This window comes from Rhinoderma darwinii, chromosome 7 (genome assembly GCF_050947455.1).
Source record: "Rhinoderma darwinii isolate aRhiDar2 chromosome 7, aRhiDar2.hap1, whole genome shotgun sequence".
In the NCBI taxonomy this organism is placed as follows: Eukaryota; Metazoa; Chordata; class Amphibia; order Anura; family Rhinodermatidae; genus Rhinoderma; species Rhinoderma darwinii.
Genome location: NC_134693.1, coordinates 125,889,632 through 125,915,610, shown reverse-complemented (window position 1 = coordinate 125,915,610; position 25,979 = coordinate 125,889,632). Strand labels below are relative to the sequence as shown.

Sequence of the window (25,979 nt, the reverse complement as noted above, 5' to 3'; positions counted from 1 at the left end):
AAGTGTTAATTCTTTTTTTTATAAATGAGTCCTGCTCGGCGTGACTGAAGCCCCTCTTATTTTTTTCAGCATAATAATTTGTGTAAAAAAAAAAAGTGGCATCGGGTCTTCATGAATATGGAGAATGACACAATTTGTATATTATTCAATGTATTTACACTAGAAAATATTAGAAGTATCTCAAAAATAGTTGAAGGGGTTGTCTGGTGACAAAAAATTGATGGCCTATCCACAGCATAGGTCATCAATATCTGATTGGTGGGGGTCCGAATCTTAGCACCCCTGCCGTTCAGCTGTTTGAAGGGGCCATTCTGGGGGAAGCTGTAATGCTGTGAATTGCCGGTACGAATGTGTCAGCATTTTGCAGTATAGGACAGTGGACGATAAAGGGGAGCGACGCGGCCCCTTCAACCAGCTGATCGATGGGGGTGCCAAGAGTCAAACCACCACCGATCCTGAAGATAGGCAATCCATTTTTGTCACTAGATAACCCTTTTAAACATTTTTGGGGAACTTTTGAAAATATTTTGATATTATTTTACTTTTTGTGTCAGGTTTTTTTTTTTTGCATTTTCATGTCTATTTTCATTTATATGTTCTCCCATGTTGGAGATACAAATGTTCAATATTACAAATGTTATATCACTATTACAGTCATGATATGGTATCTTATGGATCATTCTGTATAACAAGCAGTTCGGGCTCCATATGGAGTTATAGCTGAAAAAAAAACATGGTCATGGGCATTGGCTCATTCCAGTTTCAGTGGGTGTAGTGTGCCCACTGATGAAAAGATATTGGGGTACTTTATTAAGCCCTCTATTCCAGTTCATTTGCTTTTTTGCGCAAAAGTTTATTGACTTTTCTATTTTTATGCCGTTTCTACCACTTTCAAAAAACTTTGTGGGTTAAGGAAAACTGGCAAAAAATTAGCAAATCTACTTTGATTTTCCAGGGCACGGATGGCATGTGCCTCTTAATAAATTATCCGCATCTTATGCCAACATTCTTTACATTAAGACTGGGGTATGAAACGTCAGTCTTAATAAATTGCCCCATTAGGTACTCTTAATAGACTGAATTTCTTGACGGTTTAGCATCCATGTATAAAAGATGCTAAAATACTACTTTAATTTGCAATGGCCTGATGGTCAATATGTTTATACTAGTCATCATCCAAAAGGAAGCAAGCTCTTTCTAAAGGTGCCCATTCACTTTAGATAACTCATTTGACCGACAGCTATTCCTTCCAATTTTTATGTATGTTTGCTTGTGCATGTTTATTTCAATGTCGAGAGGAGAATAGCTACTGCCATAGCCCTTTGGCAGTGGCTTACCACCGGCAGGAACAAAGGATCGGGCATGTTGAAATCCAACATGCCTGAATCTTCTTTCCCCTGACATCTGCTGTCGGGGCAGAGTTGGGAGTCCACCATGCACATTAGATTGTCGGCCTTATCCTGTAAGTTTATGTCTTAGTACTGATGTCTTAGTACAGATATCACTCCACTATTAGCTAACCAGAGACACCCATTTGTGGACAGATGTTTTTGACTTATGGACCAATCAGCAATTGCTGTCGACTGTTGGTTATCTAGTTGAGATGCAATGGGTACAACCTCACTAGAATCGGCAGACGGGTTAGGTCAGTGATGAAATCCATCATTTTTTATCAGGATCTGCCAACATGTAAAAATAAAATAAATAAAATATTGTTTTTTTGTCTCCTTAAAGGGGTTATCCCACCAAAATAATTTATCCCCTATCCACATGTGATAAATAATTTATCTGGGGCAACCTCTTTAATCCTGCATATATACTATTTTATTCGTTTGGTAAAAACATCTACAAATATCGCAGCTTCCTCGTTCTTTTGGTTATAACAAGGGATGGGTAGGAAAATTTAACATTGTCCTGAAATGTAAGAAACACGGGTTAATTAAATTGCAGTTGTTAGTAAATAGTTATAAACATAACAGTTTACAAATATATAATAATAATTAATAATTAGTATTCATTATCAATGTTTTTTTAATAGCATCATTGCATATAATTAATTTATTCATTTATGTATATATATATATATATATATATATATATATATATATATATATATATGTAGGTATATGAAATATAAATTATGCAAAGCGTTATTAAACTTTTTTTCATTCTTTAATTTTTTTTATTTATTTAACATTTTATATACTAAGATATTTAATGGGGAAAAATTATATTATCAACCTCTGGCTGTAACAGATGGTTATGAGATAGGAATTATTTCTCAATTATATGAATAAGGGAACATCAATACAAAATTAAAATATTTTGCTACTCTCAAGTAGATGAGCAGCAAACTATGATCATAACAAGTGATTTTATAGACATGTAGCTGGATGATAGTATTTGAAACTTGACAAAACCACGTAAAGTATTATTATTTGTGACACGGCTCAAGATGGGAGATTGTGAGGAGAGTGAAGATGACAGAACTGGTGCTATGCTCTGTGACAACAACTTGAAAAGCAGGAAACATGACATATTTCCTATCGTGCTGCCGAAAATGTCAACTTTGTGAAGGACAGTGAGAAAATGGTTTGCCAAAAATTTGAAAGGTAGATTCAAGAGATGCTTGTCATGTCAGATGTGATCTAGTCCTCAGCTGTTTGAGACAGTCCTTGTATTCTTGATGGCTCATACTTGGCAGGCCCTCCGAGACATCCATGTAACTTTCAAATGTGGCAGCCGCTGACCTGTGGACAGATGGACTTTTTGTCGTTGGAAAAGTATACACATAGTATTTTAGAAAATAACTTTTGTGATTATCCATAATGATACCAACTAAGTCTATACACGCCATTATAATATTATGATTTTTTTCTTATTATTATATTCTCAAATATCCCCTATTTTGAACTTTTTTTTTAAATCTTTTGGATGCTTTCACATTTGTCTTGCTCCAAGTCCCCGCTAGAGAAATATAAATCCCTTGCAGTTCGGTTCAGGGATAATTTTATTCTTAAAATTGTTTGTAAAATTACTTTAGTAATGTTCTATTATTGTGATTATAAATTTTATATATATTTTATAAGTTAATTTCAAAGGCAATATCTTTTATATTTGTATTTTTTTAAGTAAAAGCTGGTGGAGAAATGATATAGGATTTGCTACAAAAACATACATTTTTTTAACTCTAAATGTTTAAGTAATTTTTTTTTGTAACTAAATTTGGGCCTGTTGTATTAGGTGCCATGATTATGATATGATATATTATATTTTACTAACATCAATTTTTAATCATGTAAGTTTTTTTCTTTGCAATTTTTGCAATCTCATCGCAAAGATGTGAGTTTATTGACTCACAAGCTAAGTCTGAGTAGGGTTTAAAGATACAAGATGTTTGGTGTGAAGAGGCTCTTTTTTTCCTAAGAGGTCAGTCAAACATTACAGTACAGATAGCAATTTTTGGAATTTAGGGTCTTTTGATTTGTGTAATAAAGAGAAGTAAAGCTAACCAATTAACCCCTGACAGGAGGTTCATTAAAGGTTTGTAATCCTTTGCCAAGTCTTTTGTGCAACTAAACTAGTCTAGTGCTGAGGATTTGCAAAGCTTAGGCTGTTCACTGGAGGAGGCCTGGACTTAAAACATTTGTTCGTTTTTCAGACGACTTATATTACCAGAAACAGACTGTGCTGATACAGAACTACGTAGGTAATGGCTGAATCGGTATACTTTGCCCCACAACAATAGAGAGTTATAACGATGGCTGTCTGGGCTCCTGGTTTCTTTAGTGAATGGATTAGTCTTGTCTCTTGCCCCATTCATATGGATTATGCTGTGGTGTAAATATTCGAGTGCTATCCATATTATGTAGCCGCCTGGGGATAAAGGCAAGAGGAAGTGTATACTTGTAGTTTGTGTCACCTTATATGCCTTTTGTTCAGCAGCTCACAGTTTCTTTCACTAACGTAATGCTGAGTTCCAGGGATTAATGAGTAAACATTGAATAAAACATCATTTTGAGGGACCCAGTAATTGCTTTGGCTCCTATATATGAATTCCTTAACACATTTCACTCTTGAATTCTGAGTGCAAAAATATAGTGGAAAAAGAGCCCTGATTGTCATTAATGTTCCTATATTTGCGGCTTTATCTATTAAATAAATATCTGGATCCAGAATGCATCACTTACAAAAAAAAAACAACATGTAGATATTATTAAAAAAAAATTGTGTGCATGTTATTGAAGAAAGAGCTTGAAAAAAAAATCTATTATTTAAAGTTTTCATAAGCCAAAAATATATATGAAAATTTAAAATCTCCTTCTTTTTCAGATTCCATTTTCCTGTTTATTGTAATGTTTGACATTGTACTGTGACTCAAACAAGCACATTAAGTTTAGCGATGAGCCTTATCAGCTCCCAATATGTGTTCTGTTTTGTTTCCTGCGTCAGGAGGTGAAGCCACAAAGTTACTCATTTCTTTCTCTTATCCCCCAGGCCTGATGGCATAGGAACGGTTACAGTCGAAGAAAAAGAACGTTTTGAAGAGATCAAAGAACGCCTTCGTTTGCTTCTGGAAAATCAGATCACACATTTTAGGTAAAGCTTTTTGACGGATATATCAATACATATTCTCTATGAATTGTATCAGTACAGCTTTACGGGAATAAGGATTGTGCACAGAAAAAAACTTTGTATGTATTTATATTTAAATATTTCTAGGTATTGTTTTCCATTTGGCCGACCGGAGGGAGCATTAAAAGCAACTCTGTCCTTACTGGAAAGGGTAAGTTGTAATTTTTGATAGAAATGTGGTTTTTGTTTTTTCATATATTTACAGAATCTACAAAACATTTTTTTAGCTGGTTAATTGAAAACCTTAGAAAAATATTATTTGGGCTTTTTCTATTGGTTAGATAAGTCACATATTTTAAATAAAATCAAATATGGTGAATGGTGTATATTCAACTCTAACTCTTATTCCCATGTCAATCTGGATCTCAGAAAAGAAATGCTTACAATTTTTAAGGAAAATCTTTTTTAGATTTTACTTCCTTTTTTACTGATTTCCTATTATCAAGGTTTTAATGAAAGATATAGTTACTCCTGTTCCTCAAGAAGATGTCAAAAATGTCATCCGGAAATGTTTGGAGCAAGCTGCTTTAGTCAACTACACCAGATTATCTGAATATGCCAAAATCGAAGGTAAGAGATGGATTTCTGGGCCATTTTTTGTAGCCTTTTTAAAAATTCCTTTTAATTTGTCAAAAATGCTCAAAAGTGTGATTTATGGTGTATGCTATAACATTTTAGAATGATTTGCTTTTATCACATGGTTCAGTTGTTGAGGTGTACCCTGAGGCATAACGATGTTTATTATTACCCTTGGCATTGGACTGGCAAGCTTGACGTAGAATTGACTTTGTTGGGAATTTGAGATGGTTTTGGACAAATTCTGAAGGATTATCTGCTGTAGATATGTATGTTTTATGTGAAATAGTTACAGGCGTTTATAGGATTTGTGTTATTTATTAAATGATGTTGATGATTTTGTTACATGTGGCCTATATTTTCTGCGGATTACTTGTTCTCAATATCTTCACTAGCACAATATTTTCGGTCTATAATGTTTTTGAAAATGTGTTGATTTTTGAAGTTGTCATCCGTAGAAAGGTGTCCTTTTTTCAAGTCCTTTTACAGTAGGTCAAGTGGGATTTAAATTGCCCCACCTGTCAATCCATAAGGAGAAAAAATTTAACTTCACCCAGTAAGAAGCACTTGAAAGAATTAGATACCTGCTGTCTTTGGGACGACTGATATAAATATAAGTAGGTTTTTGTTGTGGTGGCGTTAGGGTGATTAATGGAAGGTATTTTGGTTTGGTCACTGAGTCAATAAACTTTTTGAAAGTACTTACTGGTAATGGGAAGAGTTTGTCTGGGACCACAAGGCTTTCCTCTCTGTGAAGTTTTTGCAACGTCCTGTCCTGTCAAAGCTGTTTTACCTATAGCTAAGTTCTAACTCGCTGGTAAGATCTGCTCTCTTTTTTCAGATAAGTCATTGCAAAACAATCTTTAAGGTCTGTAAGTAAAAATGCATTCATTTCCAAAGTAGAGCACATATAGCGCGTATTCTCCTTTTGTGCCGTAATTCTTGGTTTTGTGAATACTCCGCCCCTTATTTTCTTTGCACTGTGACTTTTAGGTCTGGGAATACTTTTGAAGCAACAAACTTTTTTCTTTTCCAGCTCTCTGTTTAGAGAAGTTCCTCATCCCACACTACCTGCTCTCCGCTTCTTTCCCTCCTTACTCGTTATTGGCACAGCCACTTTCCCTTCTGCCTTTCAGGAAGTGGCTGCCGTGCCAATGCCAGAGCATGCTGGGATTGTTAACTCTTAACAACCCAACATCCACCAGTTGCATGAGTCTGGTTTTCACTCATAGGCATAGAATGGTTCCATGGTTAGTTACATGAACTACGACCATCTAGTGCACTTCTGCTGCATGTCTCACCTCCAACAGAGCCATTTGTGGATTGACTTTAGAAAAAGACATTAAATTCAGGTGATAGCAGGAGCACTTTCATGATGCTATGCTTATGAGGAAAACCTTTACGTGCCTTGGATACTTAATGCTTGAATGCTTAGTATCTTAAGTCAAATTGTTTTCTTTCCTTTTATGTTTGGATCATTAGAGTCTTGCAAAAATATACAATCCCCTCCCTCTCAAAAAAGTAGATAACAATACTTTTTCAACATCACGGTGAAAACCCGTGGCTCATGGGCATGCTGAATGGTTAATCCAGCGAAATTCAAACACCCTCTTCTGTGTGTTCCAAAATACTCTACAATCTTTTCTCCTTTTAACCTGATGTAACATTTTCCTCTAACCTTTGACCTCTTTACCTCTCTGACCTAAGCCTCTTGCATGCCCAAATCCTCTTTTATAGGGAAAAAGAGAGAAATGTATGAACACCCTGTCTTCTGCTTGGCCTCCCAAGTGATGGATTTAACCATTCGTGAGTACTTACCACCACCTCCTCTCCATGCTGTCTCCACTCTGTTGCCATTATCTCAAGATACTTCAGATCCAAACCAATTCACTTTCCTTGCTTCAAGTCTTATGAGCATTACCCTGTCTGTTGCTTCTGTCTGTGAAACCCAGTGTGAAAGTCCAGTCACTTTTTATCCACCTAAAAGAGGTGAAAACAACAAAGTCATTTGTCTGTTATAAACCTGGCACCTGTCTGTAAGTTTATGTCTGTGACCTGAATGCATTTTTACTTTTGCTTCTGTGTACCGCCAGTTGGTCAATTGCTTACCATTAGTTGCCAATCTCAGGGCACCTCTACAGTGAAGAATATGATAGTGCTAGAGGTTTCAAAAAGACCTTGTTTAGTCAACAATACCTTAAGGAGAGTTGAACGCATACGGTAGTTGCCTTTGACTACCGATTGTACTAACCCATACATGTATGCTTGGTTTTTCCATGTTGCTAATTTTGCAGCAATTGTGATTAGCACATATGACTGACCCCTTCTTCCCAAATATTGTCTATTTGAAAGTCTTATCAAATTTACTGATTTATTTAATCTTTCTCCTCCCCGCCTGGTGCAGCCTCCTCTCCTTGTCTTGATGATGGGATTTTGATGTTAATATTTTTGAGTGAATGTTAATTTTTTTAATTTTTTATTTCTGGGCAGTCAAATGTCAAATGGCATAAGTGAATGGGGTGACAGATTGGTCCATTTGCTCATTAATCGTGCATATTGTGTTCTTTCTCTTCTTTCTTCCTTGCTTTCTCTTACAAATAGAGAATCAAAAGGATGCAGGTGAACAACTGTATATGCATTATAAAGTTATAGGAGTGTAACATTTTCTGTTCTTTTTTTTTTCTCCATGGCTCCTTAAGTCATGTGCTCTTCCACTCTGCAATGGAAACACAGCGTCACTTAAGGAGTTAATTTGTGCTGTCTCAAAAAACTAAAATTTTCAAAAACATCCAATGCAAATCATAATTTTAAGAGCGGAGCTGTTTTATTGATTGGTACCAAATTACTCCATATAGACTGTGTTGATATATAAACAGAACCAATAACAGCTAGTCCCATATCCCCCTCTCATATATGTGTTGAAGCCTTTTTTTAACAATGTTTGTGTTTTCTGTACATGTGTACTAACGGCACAGTCAGAAAAAAAACTATTGTCTTTTTCGTTCTTTATGTTTGTAATATAATGATGTAATGTTACTTGGCTCAAATGATTACGGTTTTTTTTAAGACCTGCTCTTCGCAGCACAAACTTTCAAGAATCCTTAACGGTTGAAGATTTGCATTTTTCTGCAAAAACTGTTTTGTTTTTACTTTTGCTATAAAAAGCCATCCCAGCGTAACCTAGGAAATTTCACATTATTCTTCTTATGTTGACATTTTGCATTATTCTTTTTTTTCTATGAGGCAGGATATTTTCTTTATATGGCTTGTTGCATGTTTTTAGATGTTCTAACTGAAAGAGAAATTCCCAAGTAAACATATGACTTCTCCAAGTAAAGTAATTACAGGGGTAGTCTAAGATAGGGGGGAAAATACAGTTTTTTCCCCTAAAAACAGTGCCACTCTTGTCCATGGGCTGTGTCTGGTATTGCAGCTCAAGTGAATGGGGTTGAGCTGCAACACCAGTCAAAGCCCATGGGCAAGAGTGGCAATGTTTCTGGAGAAAAAGTCGAACTATTTTTTTCTAATTTCAGGAAACCCCATTTTCCAAGAAATGTGCAGCATTGACATGTTAGGTGTATGTAAGATGTCACAGTACAGGGATAATAAATATGATAATGTCACAGAACCGAGATATTAACCACAATGATGTCAAATGACAAGGATTATATATAAACACAGTGATGACAGAGTTCATGGATAATAAACAAAGTGGTGTCACAGTACAAGTATAAACAACGAAAGTGATGTCATAGTACAGGGATAACCCATACTGGGATATTACTGTAGAGGCATAGTAAATACTGTGAAGTCATAGGAAAGGGTTATTGCACATAGTGATGTCACAGTATGGGAATAATGAGTACAATGATGTCACAGGACAGAGATAATAAATACTGTGATGTCGCAGTACAGGAATAATAACCAAAGTGATGTCACAAAACAGTGATAATAAATATAGTGATTCTACAGCTAAAGTCATCATAATAGAAAGATAATGCACACAGTAATGTCACAGTACAGAGGTTATAAACACTGGTACTTCCTTAAGTGGCAGAATGGCTATCGTGCCCTTTCAGAGCCCAGTGTCCAGGTGCAACTGCAACCTCTGTACCCTTTAAAGTTATGTCCCTTGTCAGGGGACCTGTTTTGTGGTAAATGTCCAAACCCCTTTAAGACAAATCGAAATCATAACAGAAGCTGAAATGGAGATGGCATGGGTTGATTGCCGCTAAGCTATTTTTCCTCTGCTCGGTTTTTAGAACCGTGCCAATCCAGCTTTGAGCTGAGTCATATGAGACAAACTGGTTGCTAGGGATACTTCTGGGGTCTTTTGTTTAGAGCCTAACCTAAGGTACAGGAAGTCTTAGTAGTTTTCACAATCTTTATCTCTTACTGCCATATCAATCATATTTTTGTAAAGTACATTTAGGCAGAAAACCTTAAAGAGGTTGTCCAGCCACGATAAATTGTTTATAAAACAGCTCAGAATGGTGTACAAAATTAAAAAAAGTCATACTTACCCCACCGATCCCCTGTTACTCCCGGTCCATCACTGGCTAATCTCACGTTGGTGTCCATGCTTCCTGTTGAAGTGATGATGTCCTGACACAGGGCATTGTGATCGCCGCAGCCAATCACTGGCTTTTTTTTTATAGGTGTACACCGATCTGAGCGGTTTTATAAATAATTGACAATCCCTTTAATCTCAAGCAAATATATCAGAATTTGAAGATCAGAGAATCTCAATTTTTATTTAAATATGCTGCATTTCTCAAAATAATTTTCGTTTCTCACGATTGCTAATTTTGTTAGTTGGATACTTTCAAGAGCTGAAAACGCACCACAAACCAAATTATATACCATTTAGACACAGTTCTCCCTTCTGTTTTTCTTAACAAAACCAAAAATGTTTGGTTTAGAAATGATCCCACCAACAATCAATTCTTATTGTTGACATGATCTGTGTAAGAGCAGTAGGGCTCTCCGAAAATTTTCTTCTAGTGGGCCCAATGGACCCCAGATAAGGTGTTTCTCTATCAAAGATCCACCACACTCTAAGTTTCGATTTAATTTGCTACTCTAGCCCTGTATCTAAATACCCCGGCCAAAAAAAGAGAAGCTTGGACCACCACACCCGGCGCCTAGTTCACTGGGCACATGCCCTGCCAACTCCCCTCTAGCTACGTCCCTATTTTGGCTCTTCGAGTTAAATGTCAACTTATTTGAGCTGACTTTTTTTAATATCCAGCCTCTAAAAGTATCTTTTTCTGCATGAAGAAATATTTTTTTCGTCAATGTAACATGCCAAGCATGTTTATAGCAAACTATGTGTTTCTAGTCTTCCCAGAGGACAGGTGTGATCTGATTAATATAGAGCGTCTCTGATGTTAGAAAACACAAGGACAGGGTGTTAGTGGATTCAGCACTGGAGCTTCACCAACAAATCCTTGTTTATCATTGATTAGTAGAACATTCCTTTTGGCTTGCAGCAGTCAGACGACCTCATATATTTAGTAATAGATCTCAAGTAATGTAACTTTCTCATACAATGGGTGGTTTCTTCACAATTTGAGTCACATTACTTTTTTTTTCCCCTTTATTTGCTTGCCAGTGTGAATATCATTAGATCACGGCATAATTGTTGCTGTTACTCAAGATTTACATCAAACATTGGACACATAGGTGCATGTCTGGTTATAACTTCTTCACATGTGATGGAATTGCTGCAGATTTTCCATTCTGATTTGCAGGTGGAATATCTGAAGCGGATTACAGTTTCAGCAAAGTGGAAAATATTGCAATAAATGGAATCCACACGCCGGAAAAAATTTCCGCAGGGAAATTGACATGCGGTACGGATTTTTGAACCTGCAGCATGTCAATTTCTGACGTGGATTGGGCTCGGATTTGTATTGAGTTCAATAGGAAAGTGAAAATCTGCAACAGAACCAAATTATTGTGGATTATGATGTGGATTAACCGCAGATCCGGAGGAAAATCAGCAACATGCAGACAATTGTAAAAAAGAAAAAAAAAATTGTGTAAAATAAAAAAAAATATGGTCCCCCTAATCTTCTGCCGCCCCCCTGGTAACGCTAGCCTGATCGACCAGTGGTCCCTGTATCCTGTCCTTCAGCCAATCACAGGCTGCAGCGTTCACATGTGCCAGAACGTCATCGCTGTAAGCCAGGATGCAGGGACTAGTGGGAGACCAGGCCAGCTTTGCCAGTGGAGCGTCAGAAGACTGGGAAGGTGAGTATACAGATTTTATTTTCCTAGCCAATCCGCAGCTGCACAAAAATTCATACAACTTAATATGGATTTGCCGCTGTGAATTTCCTGCATCTTTCTCCGGATTTGCTGCAGAAATTTTCAACAGCAAAACGGATACATGTGAACTTACCCTTACAATGCAGTTATCAGAGCTGTGTCTTGTAGCGAGCTGTGCACCGGTGTGCCCATCACATGACCAGGACAGATTCTCATTTCGTGGAAGTAAACAATGAATCGGCAGCTTGCAGCCGCCGCAACAGGCAAAATGGGGGTCAGATGAACCCCGTTCTCAATTTAGGTGTGGGTCTGAGAGCTGGGACCGTACAAATGTGGATGGGTTTTTCTAAACCCTATCCACACATAGCAGACAAAATCGCCAAGGATTTAAGGGCATGCTTCCGTATTTAAAATCTACAGTATGCCCATTATATTGTTTTCACCCCGGATTTCACCATTCTATTGAAATCCGTGTAACACATAATTTTCACAGATTTTGTCGTGGATTCGCTGCACATTTGTGGCATAATCTATGGCAGAAAATCTCTGCCATATCTAATCCCACCCAAGAACTTCCACCATCTGTCCTTTATTCTGCCATGACCACTCTGCCCAATCACCCCCTCCATTAAGGAATCCTTTAGATGGGAATCTAGCGATTGATCCATGTTCTATGAATATGACAGTGAACATCAGAATGGGAAAGTTATATGTTCCAGAGTTCCTTGAAGACTAGCGATATAAGGCTCTAGTCTCGCAAGTATATTTTTAGTAGTAGCTGATGCCAGTCTGCGGTCTCTCGGTAAGCTCTCAGACATGAATCTGAACTGACTGGGGAAGTTTAAATACAGTCTGTAAATATAAATGGGTTTTATCGTAACATAAAATAATCACAATCTTATTTATTAGGTAGCTGGAGACATATATTAGTTAAAGTGCAGTCAGAAAAGTGCTGTATAACCTGCATACTTTGAGTCTTTTTTGCATCCCTCTACTAGTGTCTGTAAATATTCATTTTCTCTCTTCATGCTTTCCAAGTGGATGGGCTCTTACTGGTGTGATATAAGAGCTATACTGTGAGCCAATCACATTTCTCCTCCCAGCTGATCTTCTTCTCCTTTCTCATCCTGATGCTGGTTCACTGAAACACTGAGTGAGCAACTGCAGTGGCATCTCCCTCCTCCCTCTCTAGTAGGGCTGGGCAATTATGACCTAAATCAAAATCACGATTAATTGAACATGTAACCTCGACTACGATTATTGACTGCTTATTTAGACAACAACCCTTTTGCATGCCACGCTCCCTATTTGCATACTACGCCATTGAATTAATATGAATCCCTTGAGCCTGCTGTATACTACTGCGTATAATATACCCCCTGACACAGCCCCCATACAGTATATTGACCCCATAGTGGTCCCCACACTGTATAATACCCATAGCTGCCCCCACACATCATAATGCCCCCATAGCTGCCCCACACATTATAATGCCCCTATAGTTGCCCTCCACACAGTATAATGTCCCCATAGCTGCCCCACACATTATAATGCCCCCATAGCTGCCCATACAGTATAATGCCCCCATATCTATTTCCACACAGTATTATGCCCCCATAACAGTCCTTCACACAGTATAATGCCCACCATAACTGCCCTCCCCACAGTATAATGCCCCATAACTAATGTCAATGAAGTATAATGCCCCTACAGCTACCCTCACACACTATAATGCCCCGATAACCGCCCCCTCACAGTATAATATCCCATAGCTGCCCCCAATAGGGCCTGATAAAAATCATAATATACATACTCACCTAACCCCGTTCCAATCAGGAGTGAAGGAGATCCCTCTGCTCCTCTGGTCTGTGCAACTCGGCGCGATGACGTCACTGCCTCGCGTCCATCGATACATAGTCAATGGTAGAGGAGGGTACATACGGCCCACTGCTCTACCATTGGATTCAACTGCATCTGCGTCCTGAAGATGCAGATAGTTTAAACCGGCAAAATAATTGATAAAACAGAAATGCACAAGATGACGTAGATTAATTGCGCTGAATTTCGAAAAAATGTTTTTTAAATTAATTGCCCAGCCCTAATCTCTAGTATTTACTGTTTTATACTAGATTGATTTTTTTATAGGACTACAGAGGTTTCTGTACTTTTATAGACTGCAGGTTGTGACATGGGAACTAGAGACTACTTAAAGGTGAGGAACATGCCTCTTTCCTAAATTTTTTTTTAGCACATTGTTTCATATATTCACATGTAGTATGGATTTATTAAAAAAATACGATACAATCAGCCGAAGAATGAGCAGCTGATCATTGTCCTGTTTACACAGCGCAATGATCGGGCACGAGCCTTCATATGAACGCTGGTTTGCCCGTTTATCGGCCCATGTAAAAGGGCTTTAAAGAGTCACCCATTAGTTGTTGGGGCACATCTGGGGAAGCAGTTTGGACAGAAGTGATCTCATCCTGCACAAACCTTTCTCTGGCTACACCATTCTCTAATACAGCTACATTATTACAAATGAGATACAATTTTACTTATGTCATAGAATTAGACCAATGGTGAGGCCCAGGCATTAGCATATCTTGTAGGTGATGTCCCAGTGGAAAAAGGCTGAAAAGCATGTAACGATAAGTTACACTAAATCAGTAAATACCTTTGTGTGTCAGATACATAAAGATACAATCAGCATTAAAACTCATTTGTAGACTTTAATATATCAACACATATAACACAATGAACAATGTTACAATATCTTTGCCTGTACCGTACCTGTAGGTACGGATCGGACAGCCCTGGGGATAATATTTGTGCTAGTCAACGTGAGTATACAGCCCTCAGACTGACATAGTCGGTGCTTGTTTTGTGTGTTCACTCTGAAAATAATACTATTTTCATCTCTAAATCATTTTGCTTTGCTGATATTACAAACTGTATGACAGATGGGTCACACTCTGATCGCTGCGTTCTAACATTTGGGAGAGCAGAGAACATATTTGGTGAAGCTGGCATGGTTCAATGCTGTTTGATTCAAGCCACAATATGAGAACCACTAGTATTACACGTTGAAAATAATTAAAGAAGCAGGAAACAATTAGACAGCACACATTTTGAATAGTGACAGATGTTATACATGTTTAAATTAGACAAAGGGATATAAGACAAATTCACGGGTCACATGAACAACTGCTGCAGTTTTAGCTCGTAATTTGTAGTGCAATATGGAAAATCTTGAAAATTAAAAGTGTAGCACTGTAAAAAACAATATTTATGTCACATGCTTATTAAACCTTTCATTGTAATATTCAGCATTGGGTGACATCAAGTTCTGGACTCTCAAAACGCCAATTATTTATAAGCTTGTATTTATATATCAATGGGAACTATTTTTGTATTTGGAAGATAAAAGACGTTTAGGATAGATAGATAGATAGATAGATAGATAGATAGATAGATAGATAGATAGATAGATAGATAGATAGATAGATATGAGATAGATAGATAGATAGATAGATAGATAGATAGATAGATAGATAGATAGATATGAGATAGATAGATAGATAGATCTTCCCCGGATACATTGATCCCTAGGCTGAATACCTCCGTAATACAACATGCAATGGAACATGCCACCATTTTTTTTCTCATGGTTTCTATATGAATCAGTGAGAAAAAACTGCACAAACTGGAACCATATTGCATTCCATATAGTTACGTGTGGGATGCTAAACATCAGACCACGTTTTTTCTCTAGATTCAATGAAAACAGCGCTTCTATGGAAAGAGTCACTTCAATATACGGCATCGGATGGAGGACATTGCAATTTTTTAGTGTGGACCCCACACACACAAAACAAAATTCTTTATACTGCTGTATTTTCAGTTGCAGTTATACATGACACTATTGAGATGCATTGAATACATTTCCAATTGAGACAACAACAGACTGGATATGTTGTTAGGGTGCACGTACTCACATGGGATGGTCTCCACTCCCAAAAAATTTCCAAAGTAGTTGAGAAAACAGCATAGTTTTTCAATGATTTTCTTTTATTGTGCCCATCATCATCATACGAAAAAACAGAAGCAACGGGTCGAAACATTGCTTCTACTTTTTGTACGATGATGATGGGCACAATAAAAGAAATTCAATAAAAAAGGTTCCTATTCAGATGCATGGCAGCCACAATTGGTATCTCTGTGATACCAATCCCAAATATTGTCAGGTGCCTAATAATGAGGCCTGATACTTAGATTGTATTTGAATATACGTACTTTTTTTATAATCTGGTGCAATGTGCATTAGTATCATGTAACCTAAGGCAACCAATCAAATGTTAACTAAAATTTGTTTTCGGAAGATAGAACATACTTTGCATTATAGCATATTCCGTTATGTCAAATACTCTCTATTTCTGATTACTTACTGCTCAAGACATCTACAAATGCAATACTATAATCATACCGTGGCGGCACCACCAGGATCGGACTGGCCCACTAATCGGCCAGAGGATCCTTCAGTTTGCCCAGGTTCTGGCACAGTAATGGGCCCCAAAGGTCCAGCAGAAGACAACCCCTTTTGGAGCAGAAGCTCAGAATTGTTTCCTCTAGTGGGCCCAGGGCAGGACAGTCCAACAATAAGCACAAGTATAGACAATGACTATGCCCGCACATTCTGTTGCTTCATTTATAAACTATGCTGCAGGTTGCAATCAATGGGTTACTGACTTTGTCAGCCTGGTACTCAACAGAAATACCATATCATAACCAAGTGTTATATGCCAAGTTTAGTATGGGTATCATATGTGAGAATTTGAAAAGAGATGATTAGTTTAAGACACGAGATCTGGTTAACGGGAATCCATCTTTCCAGGAGTCATGCCCTGTTATTAACGTCTCATGAAGATGTGCGTTACATTCCATATCTCCGTGATTTATCCCAGATGTATCATTACAAAGAATATTTGTTTGTCTGTTGTGTTGTAAGATTTATTGTGAATGGCGCAAGTGTCAACATTCACAATGACGTTTTACAGGGATATAGTTACATCTCCTATGATAACTATATCACTTCATCTAGTACTATAGCGTCCTGCAACCCCAGGAGACACCATGAGGAACATTTATGAAAACCTTTTATTATAACAACCTGGCCAAACGGTTTTATAAATCTTCCTCCGTACGTTTTATGGCGTTGAGTGTAGTTTGTTATGTAACTAGAGATTGCATAGATAATCTGCTATTTTGTTTATTTTGTCATCTCCACTGTCTTTTCTTTGACACGCTTGGTCCTGTCATTTTTGTGTATATTCTCACGCCTCCTTACTTTGTACTCTTTTCTCTGCCATGCATGACCAGTTCATCGGCCCAAACCAAAGCCATCACCTGTGCCTCCACCCAGTCAAACCCAGGCTAACATGTTAAATCAAAGGCTCAAGGGCATGCCTAGACCAATACCAAGTACTGTATCGGCTTTATTTCATTTGATTTGTCTAGCCTAGCCCCCCTCCCCCCACCTCTTCTCCCTTGACCTCTTAGGCACTGGAAGGACTCACAATGCATTGCAGCACTCCGTAAATGCCTTGTTGTCTTCTCCCAGCGCTTTAGGGGTTAACATAGCTTAGTTTCTACATCGGCCTCCAAGCACTTCCTCTCGATATGTCCATTTCTGTCTAGATTTGTCCGGCACCAGCAGCATTTTCCAATCTGAATGTCAGCACAAAATAACATTGTTATTACATAACATTCTGCATGATAATGTTTATGAGTTTTAAATAAAGTTTGATCTGTTTTATTAATAGACTTATATTTTTTATACATCAGTGCTCCAGCTGTTAGTTAATAAACGCTAATCATTTTAAATGTCTACTGGCTTTTTGAAAATAATGGGAACATGTAAAAAATCTAGTCCATACAATAAGTGGAGAAGCTGCCCATAACAGCCAATCAGATTCTTGCAAATTAATTGATATCTTAATGGTTGACATGGGGAACTCCTCCACTTTTCCATTGTACTATTTGCCCCCCATTATGTTCTATAGGACATTTGTCTACTTGGGACAAAAATGTTTACATATATGGGGGGCTTGGAGATCACGGTACTTGCATATACACATGGACATTAATTGGATATTTACATCACTGCTCAATTGTGAACAATAAGAATTAGAGGAAATAGTTACTATGTCTAATTTGTTTATGAGAAGTGGTCATTAACAAAAATTGGGCCTCGTGTGATCAAAAGTGCAGACACAAAGCTTTCTTTTTGTAATCATTTTGAGTTATTTCATGGCATTTTCTCATATCCTATACCTAACTGAATTCAAAATTCTGCTGGTTGCCCTTGGAATCTTAGATCCAATTGTTGTCTGACCTCCAAAAATGCAGAGGAAACTAACAGAATTCTGAATATAAGTCTGAATCTGAATGAAGAACAAAATGTCATATAATTGAAAATTGAAACTTTTGGGTCTTTTACGCCACCCTCGACACTTTATTAAAAAGTAGGAATTGCTTTAAAAAAAAGGGGGCCCAGGCAAACAGCACAAATTTATTATGATGTACACCAGAAAACTTGTGTAAATTATACCGGAAATCGACACCAGCTCCTGGCTGCCATCGATTTCACCCTGTGGGGCATAGCAAGGTAGAGGCCCATGCTGGGCATAGTACCTTGCCCCCTCCGATCAAACTAACCCCCTATCAGACTTCCACCCCTATTGAACAACAAAAAAATAAAAAATATGTATACTTACCTCACACTCCTCTTTGCTTCTTCCCTCTTGGTTCCCTCTTGGTCCCTCAGCATGCCACAGCTCGTACAATGTATTGACGCCGGGCAGTGTCAGGACGTTGTATGTGGCTAAGCACTCAGGATGTAGAGCGTTGAGTCGCAAATAAGGCTCTGACGCTGCTCAGCGTCAGGACCTTGTATGAGCGGGGCCGGTAGTTAGAGCCTCAGGCGTACACCTCTTAATACATCTTTTGCATATTACTTCAGTGGAACAAATAGATATGACTGCTATAGGAAACTCCAGTCTTAGCTATCTGCCCCAAAGTATTTATAAAGTAACAGCACTTTTTGTAGATTTCCCTTAAAGAGGCTCTGTCAACAGATTTTGCAGCCCCTATCTGCTATTGCAGCAGATCGGCGCTGCAATGTAGATTACAGTAACGTTTTTATTTTTAAAAAACGAGCATTTTTGGCCAAGTTATGACCATTTTCGTATTTATGCAAATGAGGCTTGCAAAAGTACAACTGGGCGTGTTGAAAAGTAAAAGTACAACTGGGCGTGTATTATGTGTGTACATCGGGGTGTGTTTACTACTATTACTAGCTGGGCGTTGTGTATAGAAGTATCATCCACTTCTCTTCACAACGCCCAGCTTCTGGCAGTGCAGATCTGTGACGTCACTCACAGGTCCTGCATCGTGTCGGCACCAGAGGCTACACTTGATTCTGCAGCAGCATCAGCATTTGCAGGTAAGTAGCTACATCGACTTACCTGCAAACGCCGATGCTGCTGCAGAATCATCTGTAGCCTCTGGTGCCGACACGATGCAGGACCTGTGAGTGACGTCACAGTGCTGCACTGCCAGAAGCTGGGCGTTGTGAAGAGAAGTGGATGACACTTCTATACACAACGCCCAGCTAGTAAAAGTAGTAAACACGCCCCGATGTACACACATAATACACGCCCAGTTGTACTTTTACTTTTCAACACGCCCAGTTGTACTTTTGCAAGCCTCATTTGCATAAATACGAAAATGGTCATAACTTGGCCAAAAATGCTCGTTTTTAAAAAATAAAAACGTTACTGTAATCTACATTGCAGCGCCGATCTGCTGCAATAGCAGATAGGGGCTGCAAAATCTGGTGACAGAGCCTCTTTAAAGAAAACAGACTGTTCTAACAAATTATTTCTCTGTTAAAAATAAATACTTATTACATAACAACCTTACTTGATCTTATGTAGCACATTTGTGGCCTTTCTTGTTCATATAACAACCATCAGTTGGCTGTTTTGGCCAATAACCCCACTTTGAGTTTTGATCCGTGAGGCCCAATGTATGTCATAAATAACCCAATCTGTGTCCTGTAATCTTCCAAACACTAGATCAGCTAATAAAATAGTTGCTTCCAATTTAGCACATCCACTTAATCAGTAAGTAAGACAAGCAAAAGTTTTATTCGTTGGAACTGGCAGATACTGTATATATAGTTGGAGATAAAGCAATGAGACCATCAAAGAATACATTCTGGCCACCAAATGTAGCATGTATTTAAAAAGGTTAGCTGAGATGAAATATAAAGTCTGCTTTTTTTTCCCTAGAAATAGTGCCACCCCTGTCTATAGGTTGTGTCTGATATTGCAGCACATCCATATTCAAGTAAATGGGTCTGAACTCTAGCACCAGACAATGGACAAGAGGGGTGCTGTTTCTGGAAAACAAAACAGAATGCAGACCCTTTTTATCTCACAAAACTTCTTTAAGATTGTGTTAATTACACATTCTATATTGAACATTCTGCCCAACAGCTGTCTTACAAAAAAATCACACCCAATAAATATCCAACTTAGTGAATTAAAAATATTTATTAGAAATATATATTTTTCACAAAAAACACTCTACACAATTTACATATGCATGAAAATTACATGATACAGACCAACATTATTAATAATTCTGCAAAAAAAGAATATATATATATATATATATATATATAGATAGATATATATATATAGATATATATAGATATATATATATGTATATACATATATATATATATATATATATATATATATATATACTCATTATTTTTTTCTTTTGTTCTTTTTCTTTTTGTGCATGTGCAATTCTAGAATTGACCAAAAAGTCAATAAGTAGTTGTTGTCAATTGTTTGTTTCCGCAACAAAGAATAGAAAGCTGGAGCACTGTTTATGTAATTCAAGAACATGAACTTTCGGTTTATTTAATTTTTATTATTACTTTTTAGCCTTTTTTTAAATCCTGCATGATGTTATACAGTTCTCAAATATCCTGGAATTTAACTAACCGGAGCAATATCCACATGCACCTTAAGGATTGAAGTTCTAATTCATTCTTTTGTACTTCAGAAAACGTAGGTCGCTTAGTAACCCCTGCAAAAAAGTTAGAAGACACAATAAGACTGGCAGAGCTTGTCATTGAAGTACTCCAGCAAAATGAAGAACATCATGCAGAGGTGAGAACCTACGTACTATGGATATTTTTGGGATTGATACGTTTCTAGAGGTGTCTCCAGAACATAAATGTCTTGCAATTTCTGGTTGTTAATGAATTTTAAATAATCAGAAATCCACATTGGGAGTAAAATTGAATTGAACCATCATATTTTAAAAAAAAATGACAAATCGAATAAAATTGTGTAATATTTAAGTTTGTAAATTTTTCAACAATGGCTATCAATAAAGGCCCGATTTTTCAGAGACTTTGGATAGATGTTTTTTTTAAGGGTCGTGTGGGTTTGCCTATTTTTTTATTTGTTTGTTTATAGTGAAATAAATGTTAAATAGAAATAGACAACACTATTAAATTTCAGAGTTTGATTAAATGTCAATTAATGTTATAAACTAGGTATAAAATAGGTATAAAACTCAAGGCATTGCTTATCTTAATCATCTGAACTCACAATACAATTCCAGAGGTATATTAATTCTTGTATTTAATATTCTTATACATCATCACCTTAAATATTTTTTGTATCAATTCCCAACATTATAGTTTCAAATCTCAACATTTCAAGATCTCAATATTTTTCCCCCACACATGATATATTTTATTAAAATTTTTGTTCAAATGTTATGATATTTTTTAAGTATGGAAATGGTTTTGGTTAAAATCTGAATCAAGACGATAGCTTTTCTATCACTATTCACTACCATGAAGCTAATGCACAGTCCAAAACACCCAACTAATGCCTGATCTGCATATTTAAATTTCCTCCCTGTTTTTCCACTGTTCTTTCTATCTTGGATGATCCTGACAGGGAAAAGAGGTATGTGGTTAAGCTCAACAAATTGAGTCACCTGCTCTCACATCTTGTGCATGTCCTTCATGTTTTTGATGGGATTTTATCCTTTTTTTGCTTCCTTTGTAGTAGTAACATAAGTAGTGTAGCAGCCAGATCACGTAGACTGCCTGTGAAACTTAGTTGCCCCACTCAGTGGAAGTGTGTAGTGGTAATCTAATCCGTGCATGCAGCAATGGGCGTATTTTACAAGCATTGCAGCTGTTCCCTAGCACAACCCAGTCTTCGTATATTCTTTCCTAATCCTCCTGTTTACCCAAATCGGTTTGATGTCAACCTTCTATAATTCAACAGTGACAAAGTACATCTTGGACCAAGATCATATATATATTGTTTCTATTAATCTTTAAATTTCTAATACCGTGCTAGGTTTACACTGACCATGAACTGCGAACTTCTTCTCCTTCCAATTTGGTATTTAAATTTTTATGTTTTTATTATTAGTTTTTTTAATCAATTAATGGAATAAAACATTAGTTTAAAATTACAATTTTTAGAAATATATATTTCATATAATAAAAATTTACATCTTCACTGGATTTAAAAAAATAAATGATGCAATGTAGAACTTTTTGTCTCTACGTATAAAAGAATATTTTTTAAAAAATTATAATTTTAACACAGTTTAGGTCAAGAACACTTTAATGATAGATTAGAACTAAGTTAGAGAGAACAGTATTTTATATTTAATTAGAAATGTGAATTTATTAGGCCATTGGCAACCACTCTTCAATTCGTTTTCATTAACAACATATTTTTGTATTCGGTTAATATATACAATATAAATTATAGCAAATTATCCATAGTGCTGTTTCATCTCAATGTCTATTTTAATAATTTATACATTTTCTAAGCTAAGTGATTATTAAATTTCATTTTCAAATATCACTCAGTGTACTTGCTTTGCCATATTATGACAAATATGAGACATAACTGAAAAATGAATGTAAAAAAAATATTAGGAGTAAATTAATCGTGTTACCAAACAGAACATGTATTTCCTGAGAATAGAAATGTCATTCTGTTCATTAATCACAAATTCTTTTTTTAAATTTTATTTTTATAAATATTACATGACTACAGTATAGAAAAGATAGCAATATTTTTCAATATGTCCTATAGCCTACTGGAGTAATAGGCAAGTGTACTTTTAGCTCTACCCAGTCAATATGTATAGGGAATATTTTGTTAACGTGTTAGTTAAGGTAATGTAAGTAAATCATTGTGGGGGGGGGGTTTGGGGGGGTTAAAATAAATTTATGCACCCACTGTGCTAAGTGATCATCAGAGTAGGCATTTAATTATTTTTTAATTAAAAATAAATGAAATAATAAAATAGATAGTTGAAGCTAGAAAACTTGAGTGTGACTAGTCAGCTTTTTAGCTGAATTTTTCATAATTGTATTGAAAATTGATGCATACTAGTTTAACATTCATATTAAAGGCTGCCTGAAAATAAAACTAATGAAGCATGAATATAATTATAAAAATCAAAGTTACGCTTCGTTCACATCTGTATCTGGGCTCTGTTCCGTCAGAGCTTTCCGTGGGAATGAAGCCCTGACTGACACAAACTGAAACCGTAAGTTTTCGTTTCCATCATCATCGATTTCAATGGTGACGAATCCGGTGTCAATGGTTTCAGTTTGTCTCCGTTGTGCAAGGGTTCCGTCGTTTTGACTGGATGAATACCGTAGTCGACTACAGTATTCATCTGGTCAAAATGATGGAACCCTTGCACAACAGAGACAAACTGAATCCATTGGCACTGGATCCGTCACCATTGAAATCGATGGTGATGGAAACGGAAACCTACGGTTTCAGTTTGTGTCAGTCAGGGCTCCGTTCTGACGTAAAGCTCTGACGGAATGACAGAACAGAGCCCTGACGTAGATGTGAACATGGCCTAATATAATTATTTTAGCATATTAGTATATATTACATTGGCACTATATCTAGGCCAAGAGTATTTTCTCTTTTTGCAAGTACATTTCTATTTCCCTGATTCCATAACCTACTATACATGTCATGATGATACCACCTATATAGCATAAATGTGTTTATTCATATCAACATTGCCCCTGAGCCAGGGGTTAGATACTACTCTATGGAGATCTCCATGATCCTGCATTGCGAGTCACAAAGGTGGTGGTAGATTTGCCCCTCAAAGCTGTACTGTTCAAGGCATGTGGCTAGATTGTTCATCTGAGAAGATATTTATAAGGGCCTTAAGCCTTGTTAAAACTGGACAGTTACCATCACTATTTGCTCATTTTCGATCTTTTATAACAAAAATTGGCCAATTTGAATGAAGTTAAAGATCAGAAATAAAACTGTAGTTTATAATTGAGCTTCATATATTGTGCCGCCATAAAAATCATTGTTATTGTCGGCACCATCTGTATAAGTAAATTTCACTTGTAGCAACATTATACTTACACAAGGCATTACTCCCTAGTGCACAGGTCTCGCAAGAGTTATTGCTGGGCAACAATGACGCTCCGCGCATCGAGGATTGTCCTATTAGAAATGTTCATTGGATCCTCTTCCATGATTTTTCAAACCACCGATTGTAAGTCAGTAGTTTGGAAAATCATGGTGTCTAAACTGACCTTTAGTGGACTTCTTGTCGATATGCGGGTAACATAACAATAAGGAGTATATATCAGTTAATCTTGATAGCTCTCATCTGATATTAGGACATGGGTAACCATAATGTCATGGTCTGCAGCAGATTCGGAATCCACTGATTGAAACAATCAGACAGGAGGGTGATAATAGCAAGAGTAGTCGAGAAACAGTCCAGGTTCGGTACACATATAAGGGACAACAGTTTGTAGCATGAGGCAGTAAGGAACTAGACTAGAAGCAGGGAGCTCAATGGTCTTGCAAGGAGGTAATGCAATGTCCAGCCTTATATTGGAAGCCAAAAGGGTGAGACTGATAAGGCAATCAAGACAAGACATATTAAGAGGCAAGAATCAAGAGAACCAAGACAATAGAATCATCAGTGGAGCTGTCCAGCATTCCAGATAGCGCAGCTAGAAGAGCTGCTGCCTGGGACACAGGACTCTCTGGGTTTTAATCCTAACACATATATAATACTTAAATACTTAAAAAACAGGATTAGAATTGGCAATATATTTCTGTCATTCCTATCATAGGCCCCTGCCATGCCAACCGGACCCACTTAACAGTATTTGTGTGACAGCATTAAAATCTGACACCCAATTTCATGATTTCCCAGGTTGAACTACAAACTGCATCCACTTATTAGTTAAGTGCACCAAATATTCTCTCATCATTTATTATGTTTGCCTACATGCTCTATAATAGCACAGCTATTACTTTTTGAGCAATAAGGTTTGAGTCCACAAACTATTTTCTATAGCTAACCTTTTTGTCTGCTTTTTGTTTACCTTCAACAAAACATTGAGTTAGAGTAACAATTTTGGGGAATTTTGTTAGCTAGATTAATGTTCTTAGACTGCGTTCACATATATCAGTCGGGAGATCAGATCCCTCTGCCCATAAAAAAAAACCTGCTGGATAGGTTCAATAGACCCATATGTGGTTCCCATTGAGTGGCATATTAATATCAGTGGCCAAACCAGGCAGGCTAAACAGTTTAAAAGATGTCTGGCTACTTTTTGGTAAATAAAACGGTACAAGTGATTATAAACAGTGGACCAAAGGAACTGATCCTGACCATTGTATATGAGAACAAGCCCTCAGTCTTTCTGCTCCAGTCTAACAAAAGTCTAGATTATTAGGCAATTCTGCTAAATGACCTATTCTTATTGGTAGATTATTAGGTACCTGATTAAAGGAATAATACTGCTAGAGTTTATAGTTGTATGACTCTATACAAATATTACTCAGTTCACATTAGTAGAGTCTAAGACTGCATTCATAGAAAGAAGCAGAAGAGTCTAGCAGATATATCTTATATATATTCATTTTTTACACGGTAAGTGATCATAAATGTGGTGGGTTTTAAAAACAATGAAAAATTATTATAAACCAAATATATTTAACATGTAGCATAGGCATAAATTGTAGTTTTATATTTTTTAGAAATGTATTTTTAGCCTTGTTTTTAGCCCGGTCTTGGCTATATTACTGAATGAACATGTCCTTATAGCTGGCACCCGCTGGTCCTTACCTAATGGATGGAAAATTAAAAAAATGTGTTCTGGTCCTATCAGACTTTCAAGGATATATAATTTATTAATACTTTTCAATATGTCTGAGTTCCAGACAAGTGTTTAAGAATAGACAAGTCACTCATTCTGCATGCTCTTCTTAATACAAATGGAAAAACACGCATGTGTATGAAACACATTCACATCTCTGCTCTGTACGATGTGAATGGCACTTTAAGCAAAACAATTTATCTATTTT

At 36.8% G+C, this 25,979-nt stretch overlaps 1 protein-coding gene across 16 annotated transcripts in view; it reads left to right on the top strand.

The window, feature by feature from the left end:
- CADPS (calcium dependent secretion activator) overlaps positions 1-25,979 on the top strand; it is a 357,994-nt gene that overhangs the window by 242,699 nt on the left and 89,316 nt on the right. For 6 of the 16 annotated variants that reach the window (XM_075833967.1, XM_075833959.1, XM_075833960.1 and 3 more), the window contains exons 14-19: positions 4,498-4,599; positions 4,723-4,786; positions 5,082-5,205; positions 6,949-7,017; positions 7,813-7,830; positions 20,623-20,729. In XM_075833967.1, coding sequence (XP_075690082.1) covers positions 4,498-4,599; positions 4,723-4,786; positions 5,082-5,205; positions 6,949-7,017; positions 7,813-7,830; positions 20,623-20,729 — 484 coding nt within the window. The remainder of the gene's footprint in view (positions 1-4,497; positions 4,600-4,722; positions 4,787-5,081; positions 5,206-6,948; positions 7,018-7,812; positions 7,831-20,622; positions 20,730-25,979) is intronic. The other 10 variants (XM_075833970.1, XM_075833966.1, XM_075833972.1 and 7 more) reach the window with 3 other exon arrangements.